The 25,805-nt window shown below is 40.7% G+C and overlaps 1 protein-coding gene across 1 annotated transcript in view; it reads left to right on the top strand.

Annotated features, from left to right (window-relative positions):
- Window positions 1-25,315, top strand: part of LOC120434185 — a 55,431-nt gene extending 30,116 nt beyond the window's left edge. Inside the window, exons 3-6 of the mRNA XM_039601800.1 lie at window positions 22,529-22,573; window positions 23,949-24,260; window positions 24,393-24,467; window positions 24,827-25,315. Coding sequence (XP_039457734.1) covers window positions 22,529-22,573; window positions 23,949-24,260; window positions 24,393-24,467; window positions 24,827-24,975 — 581 coding nt within the window. The 3' untranslated portion in view covers window positions 24,976-25,315. The remainder of the gene's footprint in view (window positions 1-22,528; window positions 22,574-23,948; window positions 24,261-24,392; window positions 24,468-24,826) is intronic.
- The last annotated feature ends 490 nt before the right edge of the window (window positions 25,316-25,805 follow it).

The following is a 25,805-nucleotide window of genomic DNA, read 5'->3' as shown; positions in this document are numbered from 1 at the left end:
TTATCATCTATCGTCCACCTGGGCCTTACACAGAGTTTCTCTCTGATTTCTCAGACTTTTTATCTGATTTAGTGCTCAGCTCAGATAAAATAATTATTGTGGGTGATTTTAACATCCATGTAGATGCTAAAAATGACAGCCTCAACATCGCATTTAATCTGTTATTAGACTCAATTGGCTTCTCTCAAAATGTAAAAGAACCCACCCACCACTTTAATCACACTCTAGATCTTGTTTTAACATATGGCATAGAAACTGAACATTTAACAGTGTGTTTCTGAAAAACCCTCTGCTGTCTGATCATTTCCTGATAACATTTACATTTACAATAATTGATTACACAGCAGTGGAGAGTAGACTTTATCAAGTAGATGTCTTTCTGAAAGTGCTGTAACTAAGTTTAAGAATATAATCCACCCACTGTTATCATCTTCAATGCCCTGTACCAACATAGAGCAGGGCAGCTACCTGAACGCTACTCCAACAGAGGTCGATCATCTTGTTAATAATTTTACCTCCTCACTACGTACGACTCTGGATACTGTAGCTCCTGTGAAAACTAAGGTCTCAAATCCGAAGTACCTGACTCCGTGGTATAATTCTCAAACACGTAGCCTAAAGCAGATAACTCGTAAGCTGGAGAGGAAATGGCGTGTCACAAATTTAGAGGATCATCATTTAGCCTGAAGAAATAGTTCGCTGTTTTATAAGAAAGCCCTCCGCAAAGCCAGAACATCTTACTATTCGTCACTGATTGAAGAAAATGAGAACAACCCCAGGTTTCTCTTCAGCACTGTAGCCAGGCTGACAAAGAGTCAGAGCTCTATCGAGCCAACAATCCCTTTAACGTTAACTAGTAATGTCAGGGTCCTGGGACTGGGTGACCCAGGACCCCTGGGCAGTCATGGACCTATTATATTATGTATTTTTGGTATTGCTCCCCCTTCTCTATGCTTGTACATATGTGTGTGTGTGTGGGTGGCTGTGTGTCTGAGCATTTGTTTATAGGCGCCTTCAGGCCTGGGGGGTGTGGCCCTGCTAGGGGACTGGCCACACCCGAAGCCACACACCTGCTGCTGATCAGGCCTCGTCGGGGGAGCTACTTAAGAGAGTCTTGGAGCTCCCACTGACGCGGGATCATTGCGTGAGACTCCATGTTAGTCACCCAGTTTAGGTCCAGTTGTTAAGTGGATGCCTGCCATTGTTTAATGTCCTGACAGCTGCCACTATTGTTTCCCGCAGGAGGAGCGTGGAAGGTCTGAGAAGCAGCAAGCACTGGGAGTGCCGACACGGGAGCAGAGAGCACTAGGAGAACACGACACGGGAGTCTGGGGAAAACACGGGGATTTATTATTGTTATTTCCACCACTGTAAATAAACGCACTGTTTATACACAGAGCACCGCGACTGGGTCCTCATTCCCTATACCCCCCACGGTCCGCCATGCCGAACCGTGACAAGTAATGACTTCATGAACTTCTTCACAAATAAACTTTTTATCATTAGAGAAAAAATGACCAATAATCATCCTGTGACCAAGTGGTCGGCGGGGTTATAAAAGAAATAATAAAATGACAACGCCACCTAGGGGAATTTCACCCCCAGGAAATATATGTTTAAAAAAAATAGATAAAAGGAATAAAAAGAGGCTGCACAGATTCAAGGATGCACATAGAGGCAGGTTGGCTCCAATATTAAAACAGTTTTATTTATGGTAAAAGAAATTAAGAATAAAATATTAAGAAAACAAAATGTAGCGTCTTTGTTGACAGTGTCCTAAAAGTACAATAAAACAATGATGGAACTTGGATTTACCAGCAGCCATGGACCCAAAAGAAAATCACACAAAAGAAAATCACTGCAGCCCACCCGGTGCTGTACAAAAGAAGGTGTGAAAAACGACCCACCACCTGAGGTCCCAGGGCCACTGGCACGTCCTCCGTTTACTGAAATAAAACTCAGAAAAATACGTTAAAAGAATAAAAGGACACTGAGCGTCTGGCTCGCTACAGATCATAAAAAAAACAAAAAAAACAAACAAAAAAAAAACCAACTAAAACACACTTTAATAAAAGAAATCGCACATGCGCACGCGCACACACACACACACGCACACACACAGGAAGGCTTATGCCCCACGGGTCAAACTACCACTCGTGCTGGTAGTAATTGTCCAAGCCTCAATCGCAAGCTGGTCTGGCTCCCCACAGGCTGAGACGAGCAACGGAGGCGATTTAAAATTCCCGGCACGACACTCAGGCAGAGGATCGCTTCAGCCCGATCACAGAAGCGTGGGTACAAGCAAAAATGACAGAAAAGGCTGTCGAGGAAAAGCTGCACAGGTTGACCCAGTCTAGAAAGGCTAAGCTAGGCCACCTAACTAGCCAAGCTAATCAGCTCGAACGGCTAATGGAAGATGATGCTAACGTGAATGCTGTTAAGCAGAAATTGCGTTTAGACTACCAAGATTCATTTGGAGACCTGTGTAAGATAAATGATAGTTTGAGACTATTAATGCATGAAGAAGAATTTGAAAAGGACCAAAGTTCTTGGTATGAACCTAATGCTAGTCGTATTCGTGGATTTATGCAACATGTGGAAACGTGGGTTAAAGCAGCTGAGGAGCGCACAGAGCAAGCTAGACAGTGTGATGCAGACATCCAGCCTTCCGACAGTGTTTCTGTGAGGTCCGCTGCATTAAGCAGTAAAAGCAGGAGGCGCAGGTCAGCCGTTGGGAGCCAAGTGTCCACTGCTTCTTCAGTACGCCTCAAAGCTGAAATGGAGAGAGCCACATTGCTCGCACAAGCAACAGCTCTCAAACAAAAACAAGAGCTTGAACGACAGGAAGCTGAGTTGAAAGCAAAAAGAGAGCAGCTAGATCTGCGAACTGCTATTGCCGCCTCTGATGCTAAATTAAAGGTATTAGAGAATTTTGAAAATGAGCGCTCGTCACATGTGAGTCCTGCATACCCAACGACTATTGATTCTGGATTCATACCATTACCTGTAAGTCAAACTCCAGTCACCAACACAGAAAATGGATATGGGGAGTTCATGCCTTTACAAAATCACCCTATTGGTACACAGCAGTCTAGAGTGGATTTTGCAGCAGATGAGCAAGCAGTTGAAACACTCTGTACTGTCATGACACGTCAGAATAATATAACGGAGCTGATGGTGAAACAACAAAAAATTATGACGTTGCCACCTTTAGACATCCCTACCTTCAGTGGTGATCCTCTAGATTACAATACATTTGTAAGCGCCTTTGAGCACGGAGTAGAGTCTCGCACTGAAAGTCCTAAGGACCGCCTCTACTTCTTGGAGCAGTTCACTAATGGACAGCCGAAAGAGCTAATAAAGAGCTGCCTTCATATGAAGCCAGATGTAGGCTATCAAAAGGCTAAACAGCTCCTTAAAGAGCATTTTGGAAATGACTACAAAATTGCTGTAGCCTACATGAACAAGGTCTCAAACTGGGCACCTATCAAGCCAGAAGATGCAGAAGCTTTAAATGCTTTTTCACTCTTTCTGACAGCTTGCTGTAACACCATGGCTGAAGTGAGTTACATGGAGGAACTTGATAATGTCGCAAGCTTGAAAGCCATTGTAGCGAAACTTCCATACAAGTTACGTGAAAGGTGGAGAACTGTTGTGTGTGGTATGCAAGAGCGAGGCGACAAAAGAGTCAAGTTCAAGGATTTGGTGGAGTTTATTAATAAACAAGCCAAAATTGCACTTCACCCTGTTTTTGGTGACATAAAGGATAGCACCACTGCTAAACCATTCACCATTAAACAAAACAATAACAAGGATCAGAAAAGGGTTGTAATGAAGAAGTCATTCACCACAAGTGCCATACCATTGGAAAATCAGGAGAAAGACACAAAGCCAATGGAAAACACAAATTATGTGAAACCCACTCCACAGGCATGTCTGTTCTGTAACGGTGGGCACATCATAGACCTGTGTGGTAAGTTTAAGGGCAAGCCACACAACGAAAAGTTGGAATTTTTGAAAGGCAAAGGACTGTGTTTTAGCTGTTTGAAGCAAGGTCACATGAGCAAACTTTGTAAGAAAAAGGTGAGCTGTGAGGTATGTTCTCTTGCTCATCATACATTGTTGCATATCAAGAAAAGGGACACAGATGCTGACACAGAGAAGAAAACTAAGAACAGTGAAAGTCAAACGATCTTAAGTGCATTTGTCTGTGCAGAGTCTGAGGATTGTGGGCCAACTGGGGCCGGGGAAGATGACTGCACACTTGCAATAGTTCCTGTACAGGTTAAAGCCAAAAAGGGAAGTGTAGTAGTGCAGACTTACGCCTTCTTGGACCCAGGAAGCTCTGCCACATTCTGTACAGAGACATTAATGGACAAATTGAAGATCACTGGAAGGAAAACTGACATACTACTGAAAACTATGAATGAAGAGAAACCTGTCTGTACTCATGTAGTGTCAGGCTTGGAGGTCAGTAGTTTATCTGGTGACGACTTTATTGATCTGCCAGATGTCTTCACACAAAGGACAATACCTGTAGGAAAAGAAAACATACCCCTACAGAAGGATCTCGAAAAGTGGCCTTACCTTAAAGAAGTAAAACTGCCTCGAATTGAGACTGACATTGGATTGCTTATCGGAGCAAATGTACCTAAAGCAATGGAGCCATGGGAGGTTGTAAGCAGTGTAGGTAATGGACCGTATGCTGTAAGAACCAAGCTAGGTTGGACTGTGAATGGACCTTTGAGAGAAACTGGCTGTCATGCAGACAAGAGAAACGCAGCCAAGGCTATTGCAAACCGCATATCAGTGAGCCGTTTAGAGAACCTGTTGCTTCAACAGTTCATGGTGGATTTTCCAGAGGGAGGAAAACATGATGAAGTGGAAATGTCAAGAGAGGACCATCAGTTTATGGACATGGTCATGGAATCTGCAAAACTGATGGATGGCCACTATACAATATGTTTACCTCTGAAGAACAGATTGGTCAGCATGCCAAATAATCGCTCAGTCGCTGAACAACGAGCACGTAACTTGAGGCTTAAATTTCTCAGGAATGACTGCTTCCGACAAGAGTACACAGCCTTCATGGAAGACCTTCTTAAAAAGGGCTATGCAGTACAACTGTCAAATGATGAACTGGCGCACAAAGAAGGAAAAGTGTGGTATATACCCCATCACGCCGTGTACCACCCTGTGAAGCAGAAATTAAGAGTTGTGTTCGACTGTGCAGCATCCTATCAGGGCACATCCCTGAACGATCAACTTCTTCAGGTTCCAGATTTGACCAGCAGTCTCATTGGTGTTGTCATACGATTTAGACAGGAACCTGTTGCAATTATGGCAGACGTTGAAGCAATGTTTCACCAGGTGAAGGTGCCCGACGGTGACTCTGACTTACTCAGGTTCCTCTGGTGGAGGAACCTGAGTCAAGCTTTGACTGAGCACAAGATGACTGTGCATTTGTTTGGGGCCACATCCTCACCCAGTTGCGCCAATTTCGCTTTGAGGAAGTGTGCTGAAGACCAGAGCAGGCAGTTCAAAGCTGAAGTTGTTCAAACAGTCTTGCAGAACTTTTACGTTGATGACTGTCTCAAGTCTGTAGCTACGGAGGAGGCAGCTATATCAATGTGTCAAGATCTAATGAAAATCTGTGCCAACGGAGGCTTCCGTCTCAACAAGTGGGTGAGCAACCGAAGGAAGGTGCTTGACTCCATCCCAACATCTGAACTGGCAGCAGAAATGAAAACCCTGGACCTGGATCATGGCAAACTTCCACTTGAGAGGGCCCTTGGTCTCAATTGGTGTGTTGAGTCAGACACATTCAGATTTAAGATCAACATCAAAGATCGCCCATTCACAAGAAGAGGACTTCTTTCTGTCATTGGATCTGTGTATGACCCATTAGGCATTTTGGCGCCAGTGGTCTTGCCAGCAAAGATTATCCTGCAGGAATTGTGCAGATTGATGATCGGGTGGGATGACGACTTACCTGAGCACATAAAGAGGCGATGGACTGACTGGTTAACCAGCCTTCCTGCTTTGGAACACTTCTCAGTTGCAAGATGTTTCAAGCCCAAAGATTTTGGAAATGATGTATTTGCACAACTACATCACTTTGCAGACACAAGTGAGGATGCATATGGCTCAGTCAGCTACCTACTCATGCGTAACACGAGCAATGAGACACAATGTGCATTTATGATGGGCAAGTCCAGAGTGGCGCCTCTCAGGCCTCCTACCATACCCCGTCTGGAATTGACTGCTGCTACAGTAGCCATTAGGATGGATAGTGTCCTGAGAAGAGAGCTACAACTGAACCTTGCAGAATCAGTGTTTTGGACAGACAGTACGGTGATGCTCCAGTATCTCCGGAATGAGACCACGCTGCGTTTTAAATGCGTTTGTGGCAAACAGAGTTGCAGCTATCCTGAAAGGATCTGATGTGGAACAGTGGAAACACATCAGCACAGACAAGAATCCTGCTGACTGCGCCTCAAGAGGGCAAAGAGTAGATGAATTTATGAAGAACAGAACGTGGGTGTCTGGGCCAGATTTTCTTCGCAGTCCAGTAGAGTTTTGGCCTAACACTCCACTGAATTGTTCGGAAATCACTTCTGGTGATCCTGAGATCAAGAGAGCCACAGTAAACAAGATAGAGGTGGAAGAAAATGTTGCTCCATTCAAGAGACTGATAAACTACTTCTCATCATGGATGAAGTTGAAAAGAACGGTGGCGTGGTTCCTGAAACTTAAAGCCTTACTTTGGAGTCTCTGTCAAAAACGTAAAGAGCTATGCGTAACCAGTGTGGAGAATGGCTTAGACAATGATCGACAGCTGATGCAAAGTCAGACTGACAGTTTCAGGACAAGCTTTAAGCCTATACAAATTTCAGTGGAAGACCTGAATCAAGCAGAGCTCGATATAATCAGATTTTGCCAAAAGGAGAAATTCTCGGAAGAGGTTTCAGCTCTACACAAGGGACAAAGTGTGAAGCGCAATAGCCACTTATACAAACTGAACCCTGTACTACAGGAAGATCTGTTGAAAGTTGGTGGAAGACTGAGCTGGGCAGCTATGCCGGAAATCGCTAAGCAGCCTATTATCTTGTCTAGAGACTTTCACATTTCTGACTTAGTCCTCCAACAGATACATGAAGAAACTGGGCATGGAGGGCGCAATCACATGCTCTCTGAATTGCGACAGAAGTTTTGGATCCCAAGTGCCAACACAGCCATTAGAAAGATCATCGCAAAGTGGGTGACATTTTGGTCGCAAATTTTGAAGCCATTCTGATAACCTTCTTCCACCAACGATGTGGAGATCCAAATCCAATTAAAACCAAGACACTCAAAAGATGCTCTGTAAAAGAGTAGAATTCTTGGAACAGAGTTTAATACACTGAATCATATGAACAGCAGGAAAAATACATACAGACATTTAGCAAGAAAATTACAAAGCAGAAAGCAAGCAAAGCAAAACCCCGGGGTGTACAGCCTTAAGCACAGACAGCAGAGCAACACGGAGACGAACAGGTAGCAGCAGCAGGAGGAAAAAGAGCCCTGGGGCGTCCTCTGGTCCCCTAATATAGGGACCAGTTTCGCGCCCCCTGCTGCTGGGTAACTTTCCACACGCCCAGCACAGCTGCTGGGGTCAGATAGCAGCCAGAGTTCACACCTGGCGCTGGCTGAGGGCCCGGTCCAAAGTGACACCAATAGGTTAACCCTTTGCTTTACCCTCTGACAATAGGTCACAACATGGTGAAAGGTCACACATTAATCCTAATTATTAAATCTTATACAGCAAGTGGCACAATCTTATAACATATAATACACAGGTTACATGCTTAAAAACACTTCAGTTTGGGTTCAAAGTGTGTGTGTGTGTGTGTGTGTGTGTGTGTGTGTGTGTGTGTGATATTTTATCGTGATGTGTTCAGGATCTCTATTACAATGTTACTGTTTTGGTTGTGCTGCATTAAAGACGTTAAATTAATTAATTATTAAGTAAATTATTCAAGAGAACTCTCACCCTACATTAACTGCCCTGTTACAGTACCAACTTAATAAACCTCGGTGAAGCAAAATGTCTTGTGCTTAAGACTACATGAAAGTTAAAATATATATGTTCAGTGTGCATAGATATATAGTGTATATAGTTACATAGTTATACATATCAAACAAAAATCCACCACATTCCCCCCTGTGGTACCTAGAGGTACCACCTAAAAGACCCCACAACTAAAGAAGAACAAAAATTGTGAAAACTAATGCGTGCGCTGTTTTTTTGCTAACATATTTAAAAGCAAGCTCTACATAGAACATAAGAATTTGTATAAAGATCCCACACAGTTGTTGCTCAAATGAATAAGCCCTTCCTTCCACCAAAAACCTCACAGTTATCAACATAACATTCTCCCAAGATTCCATTTCTCTTAGTCAATTAATTTAAGACAAATTGATTCCTCTTCATTTGCAAATCATACTACACAGTATCCTTAACAGAATACTCAAACTGAAAAATCAGCCTAATCACAGGAAAATGAAAGTAAGGCATAAAACACATCAGCAGAGACACAAAATACATACATGGAGTACACAACACCATAAGTGACATTAAAAATAACACAATTAAACACTTAATTCCCAATCTTGGATCTCATCTTGGTCAGGTGCAACTTCTTCTGAACAGACTTCTCAGTGTGGGCTTTGAAATGTCCTTTGGTAGCTTCAAGGTTGACATTTCTCTGCAGTCAGCTTCAACCTTTACTCAACTTGTGTCCCTTTTTCAGTCCCATATTTCAACCAATTTATGAGTCCGAGAAAAGTCTCTCTTGGTACTTCTTGACTGCTGGATCTCGCATTGCTTCTAAGAATACTTGAGACGACTTGGTCCTACTCTTGATTAAAGTCAGGGTCGGCGATGGGTAGTAGTTGATTTTGCACATCCATCATTCGGAAGCTGGTTTGGGCACTGTACAGCTCCGCTTGGGCTGTAGGCTCTGCAGCAGGTTCAACAGCTACCGGATGGGTCATGGCTCAGCTTTCTGGAGCAGCCTGTTTCACTCCGTTGTCCCCTCACACCCGTCATCAGATCACCAGCACCTGCTCCAGGACCTCTGCATCTCCGTCTGTTATCCAGATGCCATCTCCACCTGCAGAAAGATAGCTTTGCAGACTGCATTAGTTGTGTTCACAGTTACCTCTACAGGCCCTTTATGAGGACTTATCTATGGACCTTTGTGAGTATGCCATGCAATGTTAGTTGTTTTAGTCTTGTTAATTCCAACTACATGCACCTTAGTACTAAAGTTAATATTTGTACCTAGTTGACCCCTTCCTTAGCAAATTCCAATTCATTGCTTTATTTTGTTAAGCACTTTGAAATGTTTGTCCCAAATGCTGTTATAAAGAGAAAGCTATCAATTTAGGAAGTGCATAGTAAAGCTGCCACAAGTTGTTTCATTTAGCTATCAATGTGTCTGTTTTCTGGTGATCAAGACATCTAATCACAGCCACAGGACTAGGGAGCTTTAGGGCGACTACTAGCTGGGTTATTGCCTCTTCATATTTATAAGCTGAATTTGGATAAACATTAACTCTGTTACCGGCTGCCAATTCACAATTCATCATTAGCGCTTTTAGCCCTAGACTTGCCGTTGCTGGCTATATGGCTGATCAAACTTCCCACACCTCTATAGCCGCAGAATTGGAATTTTCAAAGCTAAGTTAGACAATGCAATATTAACCACACAGTTCTTCATATTGGCAGCAGTTAAACCATCACTTGACCTAACTGTCCTAGCCAATTATAGGCCTCCAACTTTCCTTTATGTCAAAAATCCCCACAAGAGATGCTGTAAAATAGCCACAGAGGAATGCCTTATTTAAAGAGTTTCAGTCAGGTTTCAGAGCACATCACAGCACAGAAACAGCTTCGATGAAAGTTAAAAAATGATCTTCTTAAGGCCTCTGACAGTGGATTGATCTCTATGTTCGACACTTGTGACCATAACATGTTATTCTAAGAATCCTCCCACATACACAAGACTAACCATTGAGCTTCACAAGGTTTCACACCAGGATCTATTTCTATTTACATAACACATGCCTCCTTCAGGTAACACCACAAAAGACACAACATACCTCTGCCGTGCTGATGACACCCTCTCTCTCATTCATCCATGAAGCCAAACAACACACACCTGTCAGTCAACCTAAAGGAATGCTCTGAATGGCATTACCTTGGTCTCCATTAACACTGTGAGGTTTCTTGGCCCAATATGCACTAATAGGCACTTTTTAAGGACTGCTTTCTTCAATTTCTGCAAGATCTCTAAAGTCGTGTCCCAGAGTGATGCTGGAAGACAAATTCATGCATTTATTACTTCTAGGCTGTCCCACTGTAATTTGTTTTTATCAGGATGTTTTAGACATTGTAACTCCTTAAAAAGCATCCATCTACATCAAAATGTTGCACATGAATACTGAAAGGGACTAGAATGACAGAGTATATTTCTTTTATTGACTTTTCTTCATAGGCTCCTTGTTAAATCTGTTTTTTTAAATTACCATCCTGCTCCTATAGTACTGTATCTCCCCACTTCACTCTCAAACTTTAAGCTTACTAGAATATTTAAAAGTAGAATGGGAAGCCAGGCCTCCAGTTTTTAGGTCTCTCTTTCGAGTTATTATTAGTTATTAGTTATTATCAATCTCTGGCTCTCCTACACAGCATATTTTTAGTCCTGTCTCCTTCTCCTTACTCAGCTGGTCACAGCAGATGACCACTCCCCCCTGTGCCCAGTTCTACTGGGCATTTATTCCTGTTAAAAAGGGAGTTCCTCCTCTCCAAATTTCTTGCTAAAAGGGGGTCAGATAAATAATTGTGTTTTAATGTTTTATTTTTGCAGTTTATCCTTAGATAATAATGTGCCTTTAAATGACTGGCATCATAATTTCATGCCTGTTCAACCTTGAGTTGAATACTATACAGCTTGACAGTCTTTGTTCTTATATAAAAATACCCATTGAAAAGCTAAAACAGCTGTATTAGACTAATCATACAAATTTTCATGCATGGGTTGTTTATAAGCAGTAATCATAAGAAATTCTCTAATTGGACCTTGTTACACATTTTGGTGGTGGACTCTGAGGCAGACAATTACTTCACACCCCATTTTCCTTAACTTGAGTGATAGTCCATTTTGGACCGTAAATAATACATGTAATTGGCATTATATTTACAATACACCTGGATGGCCATGATGAACACTGAGACCTCCTGAAAAACAAACAGTTTTAATTGCAGGGTTAAAGGTGTACTTCAACTTTTGTAAATTTGGATTGTACTAGGTCAATAGTTGCTTACCTATAGAGGTTTAATCATGCTGACTCAACTCTGCCTTACCTTAATCTTCTCAGTTTGTCCCACCCAATGAAATGTTCTTCTCTTTCCTTTTGGTTGCCAAGTGCCCGGTCAGACTGCATGTCCCTCCTCAGTGCTTCAAACTCTACCTTTGCACACTATAACTAGAATAGAACTAGAATAGAGTCATTTAGCTCTGCAGTTTTTGCTAGAGTATGCATTTGAGTAATTTAAATACGTCAATCCACAGACAACTGGACCCTGCCACACACAGGAAAGATAATTTAGGCCCCATTTTTCTAAATTGAGGTTTGATCATTTTATAGGGGATCAGGTTTTAGCCTCTTTCCCTCCAAAATATCTGATAATTTAGATTTTCTCCTAAATTGTTTTTTGTTTTGTTTTTTGGTTCATTCCTTGGGAGAGTTAACAATTTAGCTCTGCTAAGCTATATGTTCCCCCCTTTTCCCAATGCAGTTAAGATTATGACAGAATCCTTCGCTGCTTTCTCCTCCACACTGCATTCATTTTTATCTTTCTTCTGTTTGAAAGGAACTATAAATTGCTCACACACTCAATTATAGCACTGTGGATGGTTTAGTGCTGCACGTTTGGAGCTAGCATCTTACTATTAGCTTCAACACATGAACTGAGGTAGCTGCCACTGGTCTATATGTAGCCGCACTGAAAAAGATAAAAGACAGATTATTTGTCATATCTGCATACAGATTTACACATATGTACACATTTGCACCCACACAGTTACATACATGTCAGGAGGATACCCAAGAGCAGTGTACCAGGGTCAGAAACAGCAGATGTTTAAATTTCTCATTTCGTGTTACCAGGGATCCTGAGTTTCATCAGTACCCCAACTTTTAGTAAATCCCCATGTGTACGTTTCATCCCTTCAAAAATGCAATGCTCATAAGGTGATTAATAACTTCCCTAAGTTTACTTATCTGTCTCATGCTTTACTGAGGTTCTAATGCTCTGTGTGTATCTGTTCTAGTGTCAATGGGAGTCATGTCTGCACCCTTTGTGTATTAAACTATCCTAATCTTAAATAATATTCTAATGTAAGAGTGTTAGTAATGAATATATTTGTAATAATTTCCTATCTAATGCTTTCATGTGGCCTAGTTCTTATTATTTGTGTTCTTTTTCTACTGGGAGAGTAACACAAGGAGTGGAGCCCAGGGCTTTAAACTTATTAGTTTGTTGGGAGCATTACTGATGCAGCTGCTTCATGTTGTTCACTGCAGATATCATGGATAGTTAGGTACTCTGGTATCAGTCACAGTCCATGTACTGAAGATTTCTCTTGGCAGTAAATTCCATGTTGTTATGGTGCTGCCCACATTCCTCTTGGAGTTCTCCAGGAACATCCACACAGAGAACATCCCAGATGCCGACGATGTTGGTTCTTAGAGGCCACCGATTGTCAGTCCTCAGCAGATTGATGAGTATGTCAGCTGACTAAAAGTATGTTTTAATACACTTTTCCAGCCCTCTGCAGATACAGTCTTTCATTGGACTTGAGGAGACTCGGCTTCATGAATTGTGGATCTTCACTTGGACGCTCCTCTCTGGAGTTCCTGGGCTTTCACATGTGCCAGTCATTGGATGTCGTCATCCAGCTGACTCCTCCTCTCCACCCTTGTGCAGGCCTCATCAGTGACGTAGGCCTTCGCAGTGCCAGTGTTGCTCTTCTCCACAGACTCATGGCCTGCTGTCTTTCACTGGTGCTCTGTGTTTCTCCCCCTCAGTTGGTGAGCTCCTTCATCTGTAAGGAGTTATTTCCTTTTTTTTTTCATAGCAGGAGAGTCATTGTTTCGAGTATGTGCATACATCAGTTAGTTAGTAACTGTTTTCATTTGCTCCACTTTTTTTGTTTTTTCTTTTGCCTGTGAGCTCGACCTCATGTTACTCTCCATTATCTTACTCCTGGTCTTTGAATTCTCCTATTTAGCTTCCTTTCCTCTGACTCACAACTTTCTTTGTCCCACCTATCTAATCACTCTTCACTCTTCAGCTCCTTTATCTGACTTTCTACATCTCAAACTTTCTCGTGTTTACTTCTCCTCTTCTAAGCCATAATCACTTTTGTCATGGTTTTTGTTTTTTGTTTAGTTTTTTTTTAGGACAAAGGCTCAACTTTTGATTTCTCCTTATTGCATTTTAGGTTAATGTGTTTTATTTCTAATTACCAGCTTTTGCTGGAACAAAGGCTATGTCATCCCCTCCAAACCCTGCTCCTGTGTATTACCCCCCTGCACGATGCACACTGCTTATTCAGGGAGCTTAGATTTAGCAGAGATTTATCTATATTTGCTTTTATTTTCCTTGTAAAACTAAAACAAGATCATAGGGGCTTTATTATCATATACAACAGTTTTATGTTTTTCTGCCCAACTTTCCTGTAAGTGACAAGAATCAGCTGTGGGATCAACCCTGTCACTATTCAAAACCCTGATTCCTGAAACAATTACCCCCAAATTTTGTCACAATACCTATTAAACTTGACAAATTAAAAACAATATTAATTTTGCATATGTAAGAATTACCATATTGCATTTGCTAAAGACAGCATTTTGCAAGTTATTCCTTAAATGTATAAAGTGCAATTTATTTATTTATTTACTTTCTTGGATGGTAAAAATCACTCTGATGTTTTGGGACTCTTAAAACTTAAATATTTCCTGATTCAAGCCTGACACTCGAGGCCTTAAAGGGTTAAGGCCCTCTTATGTCACGCACCTCTGACACTTTTCTAACTATTATTTCTCCTATAGCCATAGAAGAAGAATTACACACAGTCTGACCAGCATCAAGGCAAGTGTTTTAGATAGAAAAGATCCCTTTAATAATCCCTTCCCCCATCCAATATCTAATCATGCTTTTTATTTATTGATCAGCATTTCTAATGATCCACAGCTGCAGGTTAACCAGCCATGCATCCCACAACTTTATTTCTATTGTTTCTTTTCCCAGCCAAATATTCTTTCCTTTAAATTTACACTTTTTTAATTTTTTCCTCTACAGTGCTCGAGTGTAATCACTTCTCATTCATACCTACTCTTTCTCTTACTTTACTATTACACTTAATGGCATTATTTATTACATCTTTCTAATTACTGTCTTGTTATAGTTACCATTACACTCTAATCAGCTGTCATTGTATTTAGGCTTTTTGTTTACTCACTGAATTATATTATTCTCAATTCTTTCCACTGCTTCTCTACTGTTATGTCTTTTGCCCCTCTCTCATTCAGTTCTGTCTTACTTCCCTTTTCTTATTTTAATAGTTTGTTATATTTATTTTAATTTACCTGAGAACCAGTTTACTGGCCTTATTATTTTCCTCCCAGGTGTTTCTTCTAATAGTTTATTCTCAAATTTAGAGCTTCTTTCTTCCTGTTCCTCACTCTGATGGGCACTATTCTTTTTTACATTTTTGTTTTTTGTTCATAGTACTCAGCATTTGATCACTTGTTTAAGCGTCTTCACTGATGTGGGCCTTAAACTTTACAAACAAGTTACATCTTTTTCTTTCTTTTTTTTTCTTTTTCCTTTTTAAGCAAACAATTTTGCTTCCTGTCTCAGGTGACTCCTCTGAGCTTTGCACAAGCTCACCATAACAATAACCTCTTTGAGACATGCAGGTCAATCTTTTACTCTTCTTCTCACACACTTGCATTTGGCTTAGCCTGTGCACTGTGCACTGGTCAAGGACACTCTTGGCAGGATGTCGGGGCCCACCCCACACACTCCACAGTCAGAGCAACTTGAGCCAACTACACCCTGTGACGCTGTTTACGGGCCGCCTCCTGCAGCAGCGGCTCAGCTGATGTGAGCTCTCTCAGTACAACACTTTTCCTTTTTTTGCTACTGTCTCCCTCTGCCACACTCAACAGGTGCTAAACTTTACTTGAAATTGTTAAGTCACAATCTCTGACTTATTAAACCACCATTTCCAACAAAACTCTTCTATTTCACTTCACTATTTTCCATCCAGTGATTTTAGCTCTTATGCTCTGGGTTTAACATATCAGTTAGTTGCATTTAAACCCTGTCTACCTTCTTTTCTCTTCCCAACTACTTATTTGTGATGGCAGCATTTTAAACAGATCTCTAGCAGGTGTCTCTTTTTGTTAATTTGTTCATTATTTGTCCTCATTACCACTTCACCCAACATGTCAGCCTGTTTATTCTGAACTCCTCTAAGCTTCACACAATTTATTTCCAACAGTCATTCATTTCACATCATATTACTCAGGTGCCTCTTGCACTCTCTGTATGCTTTTGGGTGAGTTTATGACCCCTCGGCAGAACTTTCTACAGCATTATTTACTATTTCTTTGGTGAGTGATAACAAACCCTCATATACATTTCACATGCAAACTCTGAGACATTATTAGATTCTTTTACAACTCCTGCATTTTACTGAGATCGATTTATGGAAGCTCTTTTGACTCTCTTATCTCCGTTGTAGCCCAACATGTTCTTTTTATTTAGTCTCTGTCTCTCATTCCTTACTAAGATGTTCAGCTGTTCTTAGATCATCACCACTACCGTCTATATTTCTCCAAACACAACACAAACCTCCCTATTTTCATTTATTATTTGTTTGTGTGATTTATTTACTTTTCCTCTAATTATTTTAGGCCTGGGTTTTATCCCAGCTATGTTTTATTATTAGAATTAGTTTATAGTTCTCATTCTTACTGTTATTAGTTTGGATATGTTATAATTTAGCTCTAGGTTATTTTATCCTTTTTTTACTTTAGTCAAGCAGCTCTATTTCCAATTTATTTAACTTTTGGTCATACTTTTATTAAGCTAATAATCCAAAAAAGTGCCTGCAATCCCTATTTACTCATTATCCCTATTTTGGTAATTAATATCTTCTTTTACTGAAATTTACCCACAAATTTTCCACCTTACTTCATGTTGCTGCTTAACAAATATTATTTCTGCAGATCTTTCTGTTTAAATTCCTTAAACAACAACATTATTTTTCAGCAGCAGTGTCTATTTTCCTCTTTATATTCAACAATTCTTAATTTTTGCAGACTTATCTCTTTTCACTGCTCTGATGCTCCTCTCACTCCTCCACATACCGTAGGGATGATTCACAAACTGCCTGCAGACACAGCGCTCTGCAGCACAGAGAGCTCAGTTTTTTTAGTCTCTCAAATCAGTCCCTCTACAACTTTTTACTTATCTACCTACTAACTTCCCTTTTCCGTATTTATTTATCAAAACCCACCCCTTACGCGTATTCCTCTTATTTACAGCAAGAGTTATTTTAAGCAATATTTACAGCAATACATTGTTATACTCTAGACTACTTCTTAGCAATATTTACAGCAGCGATTATACTTAAAGGTTAGTAACAGCTATTTACATATTTACACTTTGGCCGAAGGTGTCGCCTTTCATTCCGCGACGCGCGCATTTCATCTAGCCCGTCCAGACCGGTGGACTCGAAAGCCCTCAGATCCCTACTGTGAGCCCCAAGTCCCCGCGTTACTGGCTAGGAATTTATCCCCAAAAATCCCCCAAAGCCCGAGCAGTCCTGACTACCTAGCAATTCACTTGGGTTAACCAGGTTAACCAATTAAATGGTTAACCTAGTTAGCCTATATCACCTTATCTACTTAAATGGATAACTAGGTTTCCAGCGGTAACCACCTTGGGGGTGCCGACATATATTTCACTTTTCATCACTTTTATCACTTTTCATCACTTTTATCACTTTTCATCACTTCAACTTTTTACTTCTGCGCAACTTACGCCTATTCTTCAGATGCACTAAAGAATAGCGGAAAGATAAACCCAAACTCCCCCAACACAGCCCTGGAGTCATACTCCAGCACAGGGCAGAGCAGCCTCTCACACACAAAACCCCACATACGCACACACACACACAGCGCTCACTCACACTCCCCATGGGTCACACAAGTTACAGGAATAACACACACACATATGATGCAGTATTAAACTCCACTCCTTCAGCATCCGCAACTAGCATTATTTTTACAGTGTAACACTTTATCACTTAGAATAACAGCGACCATTTGATTAAAGTCCTTTTCAAGGTTAGGTGAAATCTACTTGGAGCCAAGGTGGAACCCCCCTTCTGCACTCAGACAACACCAACATTGAGCAGAAAAAAAAACTCTGCTTACCTTATTGTAGCGGCCGCTTGGTGTTCTCTGATGTGCAAGGCTTTGGCATTCCCCAAGGCTCCCAGCAATCACCTTAATTCCTTGTCCCTTCGTGGTCGCCAATTGTGGTCGCAAATTTTGAAGCCATTCTGATAACCTTCTTCCACCAACGATGTGGAGATCCAAATCCAATTAAAACCAAGACACTCAAAAGATGCTCTGTAAAAGAGTAGAATTCTTGGAACAGAGTTTAATACACTGAATCATATGAACAGCAGGAAAAATACATACAGACATTTAGCAAGAAAATTACAAAGCAGAAAGCAAGCAAAGCAAAACCCCGGGGTGTACAGCCTTAAGCACAGACAGCAGAGCAACACGGAGACGAACAGGTAGCAGCAGCAGGAGGAAAAGAGCTCTGGGGGCGTCCTCTGGTCCCCTAATATAGGGACCAGTTTCGCCGCCCCCTGCTGCTGGGTAACTTTCCCACACGCCCAGCACAGCTGCTGGGGTCAGATAGCAGCCAGAGTTCACACCTGGCGCTGGCTGAGGGCCCGGTCCAAAGTGACACCAATAGGTTAACCCTTTGCTTTACCCTCTGACAATAGGTCACAACATGGTCAAAGGTCACACATTAATCCTAATTATTAAATCTTATACAGCAAGTGGCACAATCTTATAACATATAATACACAGGTTACATGCTTAAAAACACTTCAGTTTGGGTTCAAAGTGTGTGTGTGTGTGTGTGTGTGTGTGTGTGTGTGTGTGTGTGTGATATTTTATCGTGATGTGTTCAGGATCTCTATTACAATGTTACTGTTTTGGTTGTGCTGCATTAAAGACGTTAAATTAATTAATTATTAAGTAAATTATTCAAGAGATCTCTCACCCTACATTAACTGCCCTGTTACTGTACCAACTTAATAAACCTCGGTGAAGCAAAATGTCTTGTGCTTAAGACTCTACATGAAAGTTAAAATATATATGTTCAGTGCGCATAGATATATAGTGTATATAGTTACATAGTTATACATATCAAACAAAAATCCACCACAACATGTCGTCGCTTGCATGGGAGAGTTGGGAAACAACTGATGGCTGATCTTCCACAAGAGCGAGTGTTGCCAGATGATCCACCCTTCACTCGGGTTGGTGTAGACTACTTCGGCCCATTTGAAGTAAGACGTGGAAGAACCATCTTAAAAAGATACGGTGTCATATTCACTTGTTTAGCGGTTCGTGCAGTGCACATAGAGCTGGCCTCATCATTAGACACAGATTCATGCATAAATGCAATCCGGCACTTCATAGCACGGAGAGGACAAGTGAAGGAGATTCGCTCAGATAATGGGACGAATTTTGTTGCTGCCAATCGTGAGGTGAAGGAAGCAATTGCTGACTGGAACACCTCACCATTTCAGCATCTATTTCAACAGCATGGAATTAGGTGGACATTTAACCCTCCCACTGCTTCACATCATGGTGGAGCATGGGAGAGGTTGATAAGATCAATACGAAAAGTGCTGAATTCTACTGTGAGAGAACAAGTTCTGGAAGAAGAATGCCTTCATACAGTCTTATGTGAGGCAGAGTCGATCATCAACAGCCGACCAATCACCAGGGCATCAAGCCACCCAAATGATTTGGAGGCTCTGACACCTAATCATCTTTTGTTATTGAGAACAAAACCTTCATTGCCTCCAGGATTGTTTGACCAGAATGACCTCTACTCACGACGTAGATGGAAACAGGTGCAATATATGTCCAATCTATTTTGGAAGAGATGGATTAAAGAATACCTACTTCAGCTTCAGGAACGTCAGCGGTGGGCCACAGCATCAAGAAACTTTGCAGAAGGAGATGTCGTTCTTCTTGTGGACGACTGTGCACCACGAAACTCAAGGATTATGGGAAAGATCATCAAAACAGTTCCAGACAAAAAGGGTCTCGTTCGCCGAGTCCGGATTAAGACAAAGACTAATGTTTTGGACAGACCCATCACCAAGATTTGTCTGCTTGTGGAATCTGAATGGGCTAGTGGTAAAGACTAAGCCCCTACGATGAGCCATGTGCTAGCAACCTCTGGCTCTTTCCTTCTTTCTTTCCTTCCTTCTTTTCTTTCTTATTCTTTTTCATCTGTTCTTTTGGAAATGGACAGAAACCAGCCTTAATATACTTTGCAAAGCTGATTGGCAAAGTATTGGACAATTCATTTGTCTATAAGTAACATTTTGTCATAAACATTGGATATGTCTAAACGTGGTTCATATTAAGTTTGTAAAGTTAAAATGTGTGGTAATTGTTCTAAGGCAATACATTATTAGAACAATTAGGGGCCGGTAATGTAAGCGCCAGACATCTGCTTTATATTTTTATTTACAATTGAGTTCATGTTTGTTTTATAATTCATAGATTCATTACATAAGTCAGGATTAATAAATGTGAAAATATATGTGTTTACATAAAGTAATTTTAAGTTACTGTTTGGGATTGGAACCTAAAAGGGGGTACCTCTCACTTTAAGTATGTAAGTGCAATAGTAGCATGAAACCCTGTGTGAGAGGGAAGGGGAGGAGCATGGGCAGAGAGGTTAGGAGTCTCACGGTTTTCTGACCGTGTGCACAGGTACTTCTGGATAACTACTATATTTTGGAACTTTCATGCTTTTTTTAGGAAGGAGTTCATTGTTACATCCTCAGTTTGTAATAAATAAACAGTCTTCAAATCAAAATGCAACTGGAAGCATTTCTTTTGGAAACCAGGAACACGCGTCAGCCATAGACTCCCTTTTTTGAACTTGGTTTATTGGAAATTACCCTACATAAACCTTTACTCAAAAAGCCATCTCTAGACCCAGCAGTCTTAGCTAATTATAGGCCAATCTCCAACCTTCCTTTCATATCAAACATCCTTGAAAGAGTAGTTGTCAAACAGCTAACAGATCATCTGCAGAGGAATGGCTTATTTGAAGAGTTTCAGTCAGGTTTCAGAGCTCATCACAGCACAGAAACAGCTTTAGTGAAGGTTACAAATGATCTTCTTATGGCCTCTGACAGTGGACTCATCTCTGTGCTTGTCCTGCTAGACCTCAGTGCTGCGTTCGATACTGTTGACCATAATATCCTATTAGAGCGATTAGAACATGCTGTAGGTATTACAGGTACTGCACTGCAGTGGTTTGTATCATATCTATCTAATAGACTCCAATTTGTACATGTAAATGGAGAGTCCTCTTCACCCACTAAGGTCAATAATGATGTTCCACAGGGTTCAGTGCTAGGACCAATTCTATTTACATTATACATGCTTCCCCTAGGCAGCATCATTAGAAGACATAGCATACATTTTTACTGCTATGCAGATGACACGCAGCTCTATCTGTCCATGAAGCCAGGTAACACACACCAATTAGTTAAACTGCAGGAATGTCTTAAAGACATAAAGACCTGGATGGCCGCTAACTTTCTGCTTCTTAATTCAGATCAAACTGAGGTTATTGTACTCGGCCCTGAAAATCTTAGAAATATGGTATCTAACCAGATTCTTACTCTGGATGGCATTACCTTGGCCTCCAGTAACGCTGTGAGGAACCTTGGAGTCATTTTTGACCAGGACATGTCCTTCAATGCACATATTAAACAAATATGTAAGACTGCTTTCTTCCATTTAAGCAACATCTCTAAAGTTAGAAATATCCTGTCTCAGAGTGATGCTGAAAAACTAGTTCATGCATTTATTACTTCCAGGCTGGACTACTGTAATTCATTATTATCAGGATGTCCTAAAAACTCTCTGAAAAGTCTTCAGTTAATCCAAAATGCTGCAGCAAGAGTCCTGACAGGGACTAGAAAGAGAGAGCATATTTCTCCTGTTTTGGCTTCCCTTCATTGGCTTCCTGTTAAATCCAGAATTGAATTCAAAATCCTGCTCCTCACATACAAGGTCTTAAATAATCAGGCCCCATCTTATCTTAATGACCTTGTAGTACCATATCACCCTATTAGAGCACTTCGCTCTCGCACTGCAGGCTTACTTGTTGTTCCTAGAGTATTTAAAAGTAGAATGGGAGGCAGAGCCTTCAGTTTTCAGGCCCCTCTTCTGTGGAACCAGCTTCCAGTTTGGATTCAGGAGACAGACACTATCTCTACTTTTAAGATTAGGCTTCAAACTTTTCTTTTTGCTAAAGCATATAGTTAGGGCTGGATCAGGTGACCCTGAATCCTCCCTTAGTTATGCTGCAATAGACGTAGGCTGCCGGGGATTCCCATGATGCATTGAGTTTTTCCTTTCCAGTCACCTTTCTCACTCACTATGTGTTAATAGACCTCTCTGCATTGAATCATATCTGTTATTAATCTCTGTCTCTCTTCCACAGCATGTCTTTATCCTGTTTTCCTTCTCTCACCCCAACCGGTTGCAGCAGATGGCCCCGCCCCTCCCTGAGCCTGGTTCTGCCGGAGGTTTCTTCCTGTTAAAAGGGAGTTTTTCCTTCCCACTGTCGCCAAAGTGCTTGCTCATAGGGGGTCATATGATTGTTGGGCTTTTCTCTGTATCTACTTTACAATATAAAGCGCCTTGAGGCGACTTTTGCGCTATATATATAAAATTAAATTGAATTGAATTGATTGTGTGATTAATGATGGTGAGCCAGATGGGCCAAACCATGATACTATCAGCAGCATGTTTCATTGTAGTGGTGGTATCATTGATGGGATAAATGGACTGGTGCTTATATAGTGATTTTCTATTTTCATGTGGACTAAAGTAGTGGACTGACCAACAGACTGACATTAACATCAGAGCCGTGCTGCTAGTGTGGCTAAAAGAAAAGAGAAGAAGAGACAGTCATGTTGATATGAACATTAGAGAAACACATCATGGAGCTGAAATATGATCCTGCTTCCTCATTTGGACTCATTCACCTCAGCTGACACATTCAACAGCAGACAGGTTTTTGTAGCAGTCTGTCTCACTGTGGGAGGAGGATGGTACATCATCTTTGGCTCTGGAACTAAACTGTATGTAACAGGTAAGAACAAACATTTATTTTCCTTCAGTTGTTTTATTGTAGAAGCTGAAAATGTGTTTAAAGTCAGTTTCTGCTGCTTCAGGCTTTACATGTTAGTTTTTCATCATTAGTAGAGAATTCATCTGCAGCCATTGTTACATAAGAAAAGCTCAATAATCTCTGAAAACATGTTTAAATCTCACTGAACAACTAAAGTTATTCTTTATTTCTGCAAATATTAGTGATGTTACAAATATTTAGGATTTGATCATCTCAGTAATTCTGCACCATCTGCTGGTTTTTGAACACAAGATCATATTTGATGTTAAAATTAAATTAATATAAATTAACAAATATGGTTTCAGGAAATATTTGCTTGATGTTGAGGAACTAATATTTTTTAATGCTCAAATATTCATGTAGCTACTTCAAAAAGTGTCTTCTGGTAAAAAAAAAAAAAAAAAAAAAAAGATACTGGTTTGAAAACTCAGAAAATACATGACATATAATTTTAGGATGAATATGACATTGTTAAACTCCAATATTTATTTCTGAGATTCAGTTGTGTTTGTGGATTTGTACGTGACAATAAAAAGTTAATAATACTTAAATTTTCCAAAGTACTTTTCCATACAAATATTTATTAAATATACTTTGTCAAATAATTTGCATTTTATGATTAAAAATATCATGAAGTATATTTTGCGTTACTGAAAACATTTTATTCACCATTTCAGTTTTAGTGTTTTAAAATGGTTACTACAGTTTTTATATGAATAAAAACATAACTTAAAATAATCACTGCATTACTTTTCCAATTTGTACACAAACATATTTAAGAATAAATAATTCTGAAAGACAAATATGATCTTTATGGTAAAATATATCAAAGACAAGAACAATGGAAATTTTATCTGCTGAACTGAATTTTGTGAAATGATTTTTAATTTTACTAATAGTACAAAACAATATGAAAAAAGATCAATTTATTTTTGAACAGAAGAGTCTCTCTGTTAGAACTCGTGTCTAAGCACTAATAAGAAAAATACATTTTCACTTGTATAAAGACAAATGTATATATTTTAAAATTGGAACGAATTAAGTTTCTATAAAACAATAAAAAGCAAACACATGACAAATTAAACTGAAATGAATTTAATTTGACTTTTAAAACATGCTGAGTGTTCCACATGTGAGCCATGATGACATGAGGTGATGACTGTGTTTGATATGAAGCTGAATCCAGTGTATGTAGTGAACTTTGTATTGATGAGTAGTTTAGTGATCAGAGTCCATGTAGTTTCCAGGATCAGACTGAATGCAGTGCAGTGCTGGAAGCTGCTGCTGACTGTGTGAATGTGTGTCTGTGCTGCTTGTTGCTGCTGTCAAACTTCAGATGAGCAGGTAGTGAAGCCCGTGGTGAGCGTGTACCCAGCAGCATCCAGAGCCCACCTGGAGGGGAACAGCTCCCTGCTGTGTGTGGCCTCAGCCATGTTTCCTCCTCTGGTCCAGTTCTCCTGGAAAAGACAGAAGAAGAACGGCGGAGAAGCAGAGGAGCTGCCCCCTGCTGAGGGAGAGCAGCTGGAGCTCAGAGAGTCGGGACGCACCATTGCCATCAGGATGGTTGATGGGAGTGATTCTGACACATATAAATACAGCTGCTGGGTGAAGCACGAGGGGGGCACAGTGGAGGCCCAAACACAACAAGGTAATGAAGCCTTGGTGACTGTGTTCAGCAGTGATTCAGCTTCATGTGGAGATGCTGTCAAAGAGAGCAGAGGAGCAGAGGACTGACATTTCTCACTGCAGCTCCAAACATTTGACTCCTTTTCTGTTTCAGAGGTTCCAGCTCCAGCAGCCTCCTGTCCTCCAGAGAGAGAGCCAGCAGACCTGCCAGCTCTGCAGCCAGCTGACTGTAAGATCACCTGCTGCCTCTCTGCATGGACAGCTCCAATGTCCAATGAGGGAGCAGGAACAAGTTTAGGGACTCAGTCTTAAAGTGTCACTAATTGATCAAATCTTCATCCAACAAGCTCTGATAAAGCCACTGTACACTAGCTGCTCAGCACCAAACAGCAGACAGACCATAATATGTCAGAGATCAGTTTGTTAGCTGCTTGTGGAGTTCTTCTGCCCCCAAGTGGACACAAACACTACATCAATTCATCCACTTGAAGAAGAAGCTGTGACTGTTTCTATTTGGACTTTTTCTCCTTGATGTGAGAGGAATAACCCGACTGTCTGTCTGTCTCTTTGTGTCTGTCTGTCCTTCAGTGTCCTTCCAGTCTCAGTGCAGGGTGAAGCTGCTCTGCCTGCTGTACACAGTGCTGATAGTGAAGAGTCTGGTGTACTGCTGTGGACTCTCTCTGCTGATGATCCTCACAAACAAGGGAGCGTCCACCAACTGCACACATGCTGACTGACTGTTTTCTGCTCGCCTTTTCTCACCATCAAATCTCATCAATTCATCTCATTCATCACTTTGATCAGTATCACAAATGTTAGTTATGATGTGTTGTGCTTATTTTGGCTTTTTCTTCAATAGTTAGAAGATCATCTGAAATAAATACATCTTTACATGTATTGTTACTCTGAGTTAGAATTCTTTTTGTACTTATTGTGACTTTTATTGTAGTAACAAAAATCATCAGGTATATTTTTATCACAAGTTTTATGTTTTATTTTTATTTTGGTTGATTTTCAAATGTCAAACAGTGTAGTTGTGTTTGTAAGTGTGAATAATAAAGATTTCAAGATGAAGAATTTGATTCTACTTTCATTGTGTGATAAACAACAACCCGTGTGAGTGAAGCACAAACTGACTGTATCCAAACTTGCTCTCCTGCAGCAGACGGGCTGTGTGGGTTTCTGCTCTGCAGCCTCCACACCGTTAGCTGTGGCTTTTCACTTTAATAACACAATGACAGTTACAAGCATGAACTCTGCTTCAAGAATGATTCCAGGAAGGATCTGTGTTCTTCACCTGTGAGAGAAACAGCTCAAATCCTCAACTCAGAGCTGACAAATGAACTTTAATGGAATCAAAGGAGAGACCATGAACCCCTGCAGTCTGCTCAGCTCCCATTTTATTAGCTGAGCTGAGTTTTTCATTCTGGATATCACACACGTAAGAACAGATCAAGTCTGAACAGCAAATGTTGGAGAATCATTTTGGAGTGTTGCTAAATGTCATTATTATTCCAAAAACTACTGAATGATTCAGAAAATCGTTTCCAAAAAGCAGAAATATCCA

This window comes from Oreochromis aureus, linkage group 18, assembly GCF_013358895.1.
Source record: "Oreochromis aureus strain Israel breed Guangdong linkage group 18, ZZ_aureus, whole genome shotgun sequence".
In the NCBI taxonomy this organism is placed as follows: Eukaryota; Metazoa; Chordata; class Actinopteri; order Cichliformes; family Cichlidae; genus Oreochromis; species Oreochromis aureus.
The sequence above is the reverse complement of the archived record's forward strand: the minus strand, read 5'-3'. Positions and strand labels throughout refer to the sequence as shown.